The 10896-nt window shown below is 42.4% G+C and overlaps 1 protein-coding gene across 4 annotated transcripts in view; it reads left to right on the top strand.

Moving 5' to 3' along the window:
• Positions 1-41: 41 nt before the first annotated feature.
• CEP78 (centrosomal protein 78) overlaps positions 42-10896 on the top strand; it is a 30769-nt gene continuing 19914 nt past the window's right edge. For 2 of the 4 annotated variants that reach the window (XM_046663679.1, XM_046663678.1), the window contains exons 1-6: positions 42-542; positions 3472-3644; positions 3739-3811; positions 4877-4980; positions 6553-6727; positions 9431-9544. In XM_046663679.1, coding sequence (XP_046519635.1) covers positions 290-542; positions 3472-3644; positions 3739-3811; positions 4877-4980; positions 6553-6727; positions 9431-9544 — 892 coding nt within the window. In that variant the 5' untranslated portion in view covers positions 42-289. The remainder of the gene's footprint in view (positions 543-3471; positions 3645-3738; positions 3812-4876; positions 4981-6552; positions 6728-9430; positions 9545-10896) is intronic. The other 2 variants (XM_046663680.1, XM_046663681.1) reach the window with 2 other exon arrangements.

Here is a 10896-nt window from a genome sequence, read left to right as displayed (position 1 = left end):
CGCTCCGCGGGCCGCAGCCCGCCGGCTTGAATCGCAACGCCGCGGCTGTGAGGCGGGAGCCAACGGCCGGCGCCGCGAGGCGGGAGGCGGCGCGGGAGCGCGGCGGCGGAGCCCAGCCTAGCTGCGGCCCGGGCCCCTGCGTCTTCTGGCCGAGCCGCCGCTGCTGCGCTCGCAGCGGGACCGTAGCCGCCGGGCCGTGGGCGCCGGCGAGGCTGGGCGGCGAGCGGGGTCTGGCGGGCGAGGGCGGGCGTCGTCTCCGCTGCCGGCGTCCCCGCGGCCGCCGCTGGCTATGATCGACTCGGTGAAGCTGCGCCGCGACAGCGCGGCCGACTTCTTCTCGCACTACGAGTACCTGTGCGCGCTGCAGGACTCGGTGCCGCTGCCCGCCGTGCGCGCCTGCCTGCGCGAGGGCGTGCTGGACTTTAACGCCGACCGCCTCCGCGCGGTGGACTGGCCGCCGCTGCTGAGCAGCCTCAAGATCAACAGAGATCTGCCGCTGATCTCCATCAGGAGCTCCTTCCAGCCTTGGCTGGGCGAAACAGGTTTGTCGTTCCCGCCTCCAGTGGCCCCCGTGTCGGCGCCGCGACGCGGGATTCCAGACGGTGCAAGGTGGGACGGGTGCGCAGTGCCGGGGGTGTGTGCAGGAGACGGGGCGTGCGGCCCAGGACTCTCACCAGCTCAGTGGCCCTTGAGGCCTCCGGGTCTCAGTGTTCTCATCCATAACATGGGCTTAACAGGACCCACTCTGTGCTGACTGCAAGGATTCGCCCAGTTAATGCTGGAGAGCACTTGGCACAGTTTGGGACATTATTATGCATTCGACAGTAGCATCATGTAGTGGAAAGCGCGCGAAGTGAAGGCTGCCTAGGATTTGAATTCCAGGGCTTACACACTGTGTGGCCTGGGCAGGTTACTCTTGAACTACAATACCCACACTTGCAAAATGGCATTAAAAACCGCTCTTTCAGTGGGTTCTTAGAATAAAGCGGGTTGTGTGAGTAAAGTATCCTTGCACTTGAATGAGCCCAGTCAACCCCCAGCGCTGCTGGAGACGAGGACCTCCCTCTGCTGGGGGAGGCAGCAGGCTAACACAAGCATGGCAGTCGGGACTCTGGAAGAAGTGAGCTCCGGTGCTGCAAAGCACAGAATATTGCCAGGGAAGGTTCAGGGAAGGCTTCTTGGAGGGGGTGCCATCTTTTCTAAGGATGTGTGGAAGCTGCTCAGATGGCAGGAGGGAAGAGATTGTGTCAAAGTTTGAAAAATATAAATAGGGCAAAGCTAAGGTGCAGGGCTAGAACTTAGGGTTTGAGAAAGAAGTGAGAGTTGAGACTGGAAACCTGGTGGACGCCAAACAGGGAGGCGCCTTGTTTGTGCTGTCAAAAGGTTGGATGTTTATCCTGAAGGCTCTGGGAAACACTCAAGGATGATGAGATGGACTTTTGACTTAGAAGCTCACTCTGACCTCCGTGTGGAAGGCAGTTGGTTGGGAGGAGGGTGGGTTGTAATCTAAGGGTATAGAAATGTAATCTTGAGGTATAGAAATGGAGGGCTGGATTTCAGAGATCAGGAGCCTGGTGACCAGTTACAGGAGGGAGGGCGGCAAAGCTGGGGGACAGTTTACAGCAACACCTTTCTGTGAGACGCAGGGCACAGGAGGAAGGAATTGGGAGTGAGGAGAGGATTTTACTTCATCTTTAATGCTTTATGAGGGGCCTGTGGGACATCCAAATGTGTCCACTAGACGGGTCTGGGCCAAGGTGGAGATCTGGGCTTTCCGGGAGGACAAAAGTTTGAAGACATGGGATAGGCTGAGGTTACCCACAAAGAAGATCCAGAAAATCATAAGTCTGAAAGATGGTTTTTTGTTTTTGTTTTTGTTTTTGATGAAGATTAGTGCTGAGCTAACATCTGCTGCCAATCCTCCTCTTTTTGCTGAGGAAGACTGGCCCTGAGCGAAAATCTGTGCCCATCTTCCTCTACTTTATATGTGGGACGCCTGCCACAGCATGGCTTGCCAAGTGATGCCATGTACCCACCCGGAATCCAAACTGGCAAACCCCTGCACGTCAAAGAGGAATGTGCGAACTTCACTGCTGTGCCACTGGGCCGGCCCTGAAAGATGGTTTTTAAGTGGATACACTTGAGTATGTGTATAAGCTGAGAGAAAGTAGCCAGCAGAGAGATAGGATGCGAAGATCTAGGAGAAGAAATGGTTGTTGATTTATTTGAAAAAACCTAAGCACTGTCATGTGCCCGGCCCTTTCCTAGGCTCTGGGGTTCGCGCCATCTGTTAGCTCTTCTGGAAGGACAGTTCACCTCATCCACTGGTAAAGAAAAGTCAGATTATTCTCTGCATCTCCTTCAGGTGCAGGAGTTGTTCTGTACTTCCAAAAGGACTTTACTTAACCAAAGAAATAACTTAGAAATTAAAAAAAAATTATAGTTGGAAAGGACTTAGAGTCAAGGCCACTGTACTTAATCTTGTCCAATATTTTACATTGAATGGAAGAAAAATGTATTAGACCGTTCTCTTCAGAGTTCCTTCTTTATTTCTTGCATCCAGTGGGTCTGGGTTGTAGATTTTAACCTCCTAGATTTGCTTCTTCATCCTTACTTATGTTTGCCTCCTGCACTATTACAGAAGCTTCTAGCTGCTTTTGCTGCCCCCGAGCTCAGTTTCTCAGTCATCTGCCTACGTGACTTGAGTGAGCTTCTAAAATGAAAAGATATGCTTAAAATACAGCTTATAATAGCTCCTTTGCACAGGCTTAGTGCCTCTTGGTTGCACAACTTGTGCTCTGCACAGAGGCGTGGAATCTGAGCTGTGCTCTGCTGAGCCTCCTGGGGCTAGTTGGCCCTGAGGAAGGGGTGTTTTTTCTAATCTGTCTGAAGTAGGTGCCTTTTTCTAATCATTCCCTTTGTCTAATTGGTCTCTCAGCAGTGGGCCACCCTTTGCTCAGCTGCAGAGGCACCTGTCAGTGCCGGTGGTAGCCCCAGTCCTCATCACCTATGGGATGAAAGCCATATTCTCTCCCAGGCTTGCTTCGGGCACCCTTTCTGTTTTGATTTCTGTCTCTTCTCCTGCTTGCACCCCTGGCCTTTAGTCATCCCCACCTGCAGTAGTTACAGTGCCTGGCAGGTGTCGGGTGTGGGGGCCTTTGTGCAAGTGCTTCCCCTGCAGTTAATGCACCTCCCGCTCCGACTCTGTGTAGTCATTCTCATCTTTCTAGATTCAGCTTCAGGGTTGTCTTGAAGCCATCACTTGGATATAACTTTGCTTCCATACGAACCTCTACGCACATGGTTTATGTTTTTATATCTCATTTAGTTGAAGTTTTGAGTTTACCTGTCCCTCCTTAAAGAGGGCTGTAAGGGTAGGAGTCATGCCTGTGCCTTAGCACAGAGCAGATGCTGTTTAAAGATGATCAAATGTGTGATTGAAGTCACTAATTTTACAATACTTTGCTTTAGGTTCTGACAGAAATAAAGTTTGCAGAAGTCGTGTTCCTGCAATAAGAAACAAAGACGTGACCTTCCAGTTATGTAAAACTCTGAAATGCTGTTTAAGTGCCTCGGGTGCTCTAAAGAACCTGGAGCTGAATGGGCTAGTTCTGAGAGAGAGAGATTTAACTATGTTAACAAAGGTAAGCCTTCTCCAGTGTGTCCTGCGAACATTTGATAGTTGCTTTTGGGGGAAACTAAACCAATAAACTTTTTAACTTTTTCTCCCCATTAAAGGGATTGAATAAATCAGCTACTTTGGTGCACCTGTCTCTTGCAAATTGTCCAATTGGAGATGGCGGTTTAGAAAGTGAGTTTCAATCTTAAGTCTCTTCCCGTCAGACTGGTCTCATGCTTCCTTACCGCCATGTTAGTTCCAGGCCGTACGTTTCCTTGGTGCTGCCTCTACCTGGATTGTCTTCTGTGCTTGCTCAAGCCTTGGTCCAGTCTCTCCTGTACCATGAAAGTTTGTCATGCTGGATACTCTGACCTAATTTTATGTAAGGTTGTGTTAAGCCATAAGCCACGCAAATACATAGTATTTTGTATTTTCTGTTTTTTATGTTTGTTCCTCTTCTTCTGGTTTCTCTTCAAGAGATATTTTGGGAAGGGAAATAGCAAGATATAAAGAGGAAAAAAGTGTTATCTTTAAATAATTCAAACATCCATCTGCAATCATAATTATAATGCAGTGTGGTATGTGCTAAAATAGGAAGTACATAAAAGTGCTATGGAAGCATATAAAAGGCCAGCAAACTCAGTGGTGTTGGTGGGGTGTTTCATGGAAGTAATCATAGAGAAGGTGACTATTGATCGGGGTCCTGAAGAAGTAGTGTGTATCACTGTGTCCTGTACTGGTCTGGAGGGATAAGGAAGCCTGCATTTCAATTTGAGGGGACAGATAATTTGAGATCCTCTATCTTATATTGCCTTGGTATATTGTATAACACGCAATAAAATTCTGGGTTTATAGTTGACATGTAAATTGTAGATTGATAACCGAGATCAGGGTATATCATTGGAAATGAAAATAGGAAGAGTCTTATGCTTTTTAGATTTTTCTTTTTCTTTCCTATGTCTTAAGAGGTATATAGTACCTTACTGAGTGTTTGAGAATAAAATTTACAATATTCAGAGTATTCAATTTTAGCATCTAAATAGAATTAAACTTACAGTAAACTGGAATAAAACTTTGTTATTGACATCTTTTAGAATCCACCAAGCCACCAGTTGCCCGAGAAGATTGTAGATAATGATTTTAAGAACATAGCTAGCTGTAAACCTCCAGTAGACTCAAGAAAAGTGAATAAGTCAAGATGACTAGACTGTATAGCCTCTTCATCTTATTGTATGTGTGGTTTTTCTTCCCTTTTAGTTATTTGTCAAGGTATAAAGAACTCTATCACTCTTAAGACAGTAAACTTCACGGGGTGTAATCTGACATGGCAGGGAGCAGATCACATGGCCAAGATCTTAAAGGTGATTTTGTTTAAACTTTCATGAGAATGTAATGTGTGATTGAAGCACATTAATAGTTTGATTTGAGATGGCATTTGTTTTTGTCTTGATACATGTGGTGATTGTATTTTTGGTTTTCTTGAAAGAATATGACCAGTTTTCAGTTTGGGGTTCTACCATTTAGTAAAGGTAGTTCACTTAATCTTAGAAATAAGAAATTTAATATAAAATACATTATAAATAATACTTTTATATAGTTCTTAAAATGATGCTTCAATAACTTTACAGTGGTTATAACTACTATATTTAGACCTAAAATTACTTAATAATTTGACATGAAGCCTTTTTAATAGTTTGGTGATACAGATGAGGAATAGGTAAACTATGGCTAGTGTGCCAAATCCAGCCTATTACCTATTTTCATAAGTGAAGTTTTTTGGTACATAGCCATGCCCTTGTTTACATAGTAGCTACAGCTGCTTTTACCCTACACCAGTCAAGTTGAATGGTTGCAACAGAAACTGTATGGTCCACGTAGCTGAAAAATGTACTTTAGGGCCTGTTCAGAGCAAGTGCACTGACCCCTTGAAAACAGTCTAGAAAACGGTCAAGAGCATGGATTCTGAAGCCAAATGGCCTAGGTTCAAATTTTAGCTCTCCCATTTCATAGCTCATGACCATGGACGAATTATGTAACCTCTGTGTCTCATTATGAGGATTACATGAATGAATTTGTATAAAATAGTGCCTGGTACATGATGAGCGCTATCTATGTGTTTGCTATTATTTCCACTTGTTGTTTTTGTAAGTTATTGTTAATAGAGAAAGGATGCTAATGATTTTCCTTTTAGAATGTCAGAGGAACTTTGAGTCTTTTGTCGTTCAAGAATGCGGTAAGATTTTTGTCTTTTTAAAGTCAGTGTTCCCTGTTACCAAAATTTAGTTTATAAATAGAACTGAATATGTCTGTAAAACAACATCTGTGGTTAAAAATCAAGCCATCAATTTCCTAAGACATGTCCAACTGGCTTTGCATATTCTAAACCTCTAAAATTGGTGTGCATGCCCTAAATAGTATGTGAGATCCATTGGGTTAGAAGAAAAAAATATTAGAACCTCTGTATTTATTTTTGTATCATTCAAAAGATGTCTGTGTAGTTTATAATGTACATAAAATATTTGTACAAAGCTTCATTTATATAGTTTATTAGTAAGATACATGTTGAAAAACTACTTATGGGATGCCCAATCAAGTGTTGGAGACACTGGAGAACAGAATGATAGAATTTAGAACCAATTCCCTGGCTTCACAGATAAGGAAAATGAAATTCGTGGAATGTAATTGAGTTGTCCAGAGTTTACATAACTAATCAGCAACAGGTCATCCAGTGGCTGGAGTCTAACTAATCATGGCAGACTAGAGTCTGGGTCACTGGACTTCTAACCAGAATCGACTGTTTAGTCTCTCAGGTTGACTCTCCTGGCGTATATACCTCTGTGTGTGGGTAATCTCTGACGTCATAAGGCATACTCAGTCGGTTTGTCCTGTTTCCTAGTCAAGCATCTTAATTTCATCCTTTTAAATCTTTGAAGTATCAGACCATGAGAAGGCATGAAGAAACCTGGGCTGAGAGTCTTCGTTATCGGAGACCTGATCTTGACTGTATGGCTGGCTTGAGGCGCATCACTTTTAATTGCAACACTCTCATTGGGGACCTCGGTGCAAGTGCTCTTGCAGAATCTCTTAGTGAGGATTTATGGCTTAGAGGTAAATTCCAAAACTGATTTTTTTAATATTAAATATGCTTAACTTCTGGCACAATACTGTTGTCATAGGATTTTTCTGAAAAGCCTTTTTTTTTTCCAGTTGCTTTTATTGTGCTTTTAAACTTTTCTAAGAGTTATAAATATTCTTTGTAAAAAAATATAGAATAACAAGAAAACAAAATTACCTGTAACCTTAATACCTAGACATAATCACTGTTCTTTTTAGGGTATGTACTTTTAGTCTTTTTTTTTTTCCATAAATATATTTGTACACTTAGAGATTACAAAAATGGAATCGTAGTGTACTTATATTTCATATCCCTGCTTTTTTCACAATGAATATCGTGTAGTACTCCATTACGTTGATGTGCAATAGTTTAATCAATTCTTTGCAGTTAGATTTAGGCAGTTTGTGCTGCTCCCTATGGGAAGCAATGTGTAGTGAACACTTCATATATACATTTGTGTGTCCGTTGGCATTGCTTCTGTAGAATAGGTTACTAAAGGTGGAATGAATGTGTGTGACATATTTTTAAGACTTTTGAAACATTTCGCCAAATTGCCGTCCAGAAATGCCGTGCCAATTTATGATCCACTCTAACAGTGCATGTGAGGCCTGCACCCTCACAAACACTGGCTTGTGTCACTTTTAAGAACTCTAAATCTAGAACAAGTTGGTGATGACCAGAGAGTGATGGGGCTTGGGGAAGGGTGAAAGAAGTAAAGGGGGACATTTGTAGGGTGACAGATGGAAACTAGACTTTTGGTGGTGAGTACAATGTAGACTATACAGAAATCAAAATATAAGGATGTACACTTGAAATTTATGTAATATGATAAACCAATGTTACCTCAATTTTTTTTAAAGCTGTAAAACTACAAAAAAATAAAACTGCCCTTCTCCCCTTTTTATGCAAGTGGGATTACTCCAAATTTTATAACTTTTTTTTTTGATAGAGGAAGATTGGCCCTGAGCTAACATCTGTTGCCAATCTTCCTCTTTTTTTTTTCTACTTGAGGAAGATTAGCCCTGAGCTAACATCCATGCCAGTCTTCCTCTACTTTATATGTCGGTCGCCACCTCAGCATAGCTGACAAGTGGTGTAGGTCTGTGTCTGGGATCAGAACCCACAAACCCAGGCCGCCGAAGCAAACCCTGCCAAGCTTAACCACTACACCACAGCGCCAGCCTCTATACGTTTTTTCACTTAATATAGTATGAGCATCTTAACAAGTCAATAAATTTATACCTACCACGTCGTTTTTAGTGACTGTTCAGAGTTCCATTATATGACTATGCCATAGTACACTTAGCTTATTAATTCTTGTTAGATATATAAGCTGTTGCCAATTGTTCAGTTATAAACAGTACTCTCATACACATCCCTGCCTATATCTATAATTATTTCTGTTGGTTAAATTCTTAGAAGGAATTGATGGATCAAAAGGGTATGTGCAGTTTAAAGGCTCTTGTTATATGATCTTGGCTTAATCTGACAGGAGAACAATCACATTTTATTGTTTTAATTTGTATTCATTTGATTTACTAGTTAGACTTACTGGCTATTTTTATTAATTTGGCTGGTTGGTTAATTATATCCTGTGTCCATTCTTCTGTGATAAGGGTTTGTAAGGGTTATACCATATCCAGTCAGATCCATATATCTGACTTCTTTTACTGTGTATCATGGAATTTTGAAAGACTCCAGTTATTTTAATATAATGGTATATTTAACAGTTAAAAAAAAGTCTCATCTGATAGTTTCCTCTTATGTAATATTTTTTACACGTGTGCTGTTATGATGACCCCCCTTTGGTGTGAATGAGTAGGTTGTTTAGCCTCAGAACTGCGAGTGTTCATGGTCATTTGTTCTGTCTGCCTTTGACCAAGAGAGTTCTTGACCGTCATTCTTTCATGGGAGATATTTAGGGTATATTCTCTATTCACGCATTCTTTGGATTTGTTACTATTTGCATCCTCTTAGACTTCTTTTTTTGTCTTTTTTGTTCTACAACTAACAATTGTTACGTTTCTTCTATTCTGTTTTCCCCTTTTAACTAGTTTCAAGAGTGACTTGGAGTTCAAGATCATGATCAAAAGGATGCAGTGCAATTTTTAGCTCTACTCAGTTCCTTACCTATAAGGTTTACACTGCTATTAGCAACCTTGCTAATTATGAACTGAGATTCGTTTTGTTATGTTTTTCACTCATAGATTTTATAGCGTTATTTTTTTTTTTTTTTTTTTTTTGAGGAAGACTGGCCCTGAGCCCATCCATGCCCATCTTCCTCTGCTTTTATATGTGGGACGCCTACCACAGCATGGCTTGCCAAGTGATGCCATGTCTGCATCCGGGATTCCAACCAGCAAACCCCAGGCCACCAAAGTGGAATGTGCACACTTAACCACTCCACCACTGGGCCAGCCCCTATAGTGTTATTCTTTAACTCTGTGATTGTAAAATATGTCAGGTGGCTTATTGGTTCTAAAGGCAGGATGATCATAGCTCCAAGGAGAGTTTTTTATTGGATTTTGAATTATGTGTGTGCATATACTTTTCTGGTTTTATTTTTTCAATACCCAAGATTAAGACCCTGCTATGACTAATCTTGTGCAGAAATCTTCCACACGTGAATAAGTGAGAGTTGTCTAAATATTAATTGGTACTGAGTTGGCAAATGACATTTTGTCTTTCATCAAAAGCACTTGACCTGCAGCAGTGTGGCCTCACCAACGAAGGAGCAAAAGCTTTACTAAAGGCTCTTGAAACCAATAGGACTCTGGTTGTTCTGGATATAAGAAAAAATCCACTTGTTGGTATGTCACCACATTTTTTTTTTTTTTATAGATTAACAAATAGCAAAACAAGAAGGATTTATTGGTGTATTGACCATTTTTAAAACCTAATGTGTTTACTTTCCTAATCTTATACTTCTCCAGTCTTGGACTTCCCGTATGTTTTCAGCAAATAATTTATTAATTAAAGTGAATTATACTTGTAAATTGTCCTTGGCTGCTACTCTGAATGGAGCTGAACCTAGATAGTAAGCCTGTTTCTGCCAAGAACACTATTTCCTTCTTGTGGAACCTCTGAATTCTTGGAAGAGCACTCCTTTCATTTGTCAGTTTAACAAGTGATTTTTGAATACTTGCTGTGTGCCAGACGTGCGTTTAGGCCCTGGGAATATAGCAGTGAAGCAGATAGACAGTCTTGCCCTCATGGAGCTTATGTTCTAGTGGAGGAGTTCAGATAGAAATGCGTGAACAGATAGCTAATGTAATTTTCGATAGCAGGAAATACAAAAATACCTTAAAGTAAGGAGACTGAGAGGGGCAGGTCAGGTAGGACTATATTAGGTTTGTCAGGGGACAGCTTCACTGGAGAAATGGCATTTGAGTGGAGACCTGACTGATGAGAGTAGCAAGCCATGGAAGATCTAAGGGAAGCACATTCCAGGACAAGGAAGCCATGAGCATGCAGGCGCGTAGGTGGCAGGGCGGTTGGAGTATTTAAGGAAGACAAGGAGGCCAACATGGAGCACTGAGTGTGGGAGAGCATGGTTTGCTGTGAGGTCAAGAAGCTAGTCAGGGGCCTGATCTTGTAAGGTCTTGAAGGCCAAGTAAGGACATGGATTATTCTAAATGAGGGGAGGGTTTTGAGCTAGAAAAAGGCATGATCTGAATAGTGTTCCAAGAAGATGACCCGGGTATAGACCATAGTCTTGTGGGGGTTAAAGAAGGGAAACAAGGAGACCAGTTAGACTGTCACAGCGGTCCAGATAAGATGGTCATGGCTTAGCTTAGGGTGGAAGGTTGGAGCTGGTGAAAAGTGGTTGAATTGCGGTTGTGTTTTGAGGGTGTAGTTCTCAAGATTTGCAGATAGAATAGATGTGGGGTATGAAGGAAATAGTAATAAACAGGTCCTGGATGATTATGTGTACAACTGGGTGGTACCACTTCTGAGAAGGGGGCTGAGGATGGGAGCAGCTTTGAGGGAATATCAGGACTCTGATGTATTAGGGGCCCTGTAGGTGTCTAAGTGTCCGGACAGTGCCCAACTCTTTGCTTTCTATCCAAAGGTATTCAAAGCCACTTTAGATCCAGAGTGTTTAGATTTGATCTTTGCTGCTGCCAAAATAGTCACCATGGGGGCACTATGTGAGGTGACA

The sequence above is a fragment of the Equus quagga genome, chromosome 6 (genome assembly GCF_021613505.1).
Source record: "Equus quagga isolate Etosha38 chromosome 6, UCLA_HA_Equagga_1.0, whole genome shotgun sequence".
Lineage (NCBI taxonomy): Eukaryota > Metazoa > Chordata > Mammalia > Perissodactyla > Equidae > Equus > Equus quagga.
The sequence above is the reverse complement of the archived record's forward strand: the minus strand, read 5'-3'. Positions and strand labels throughout refer to the sequence as shown.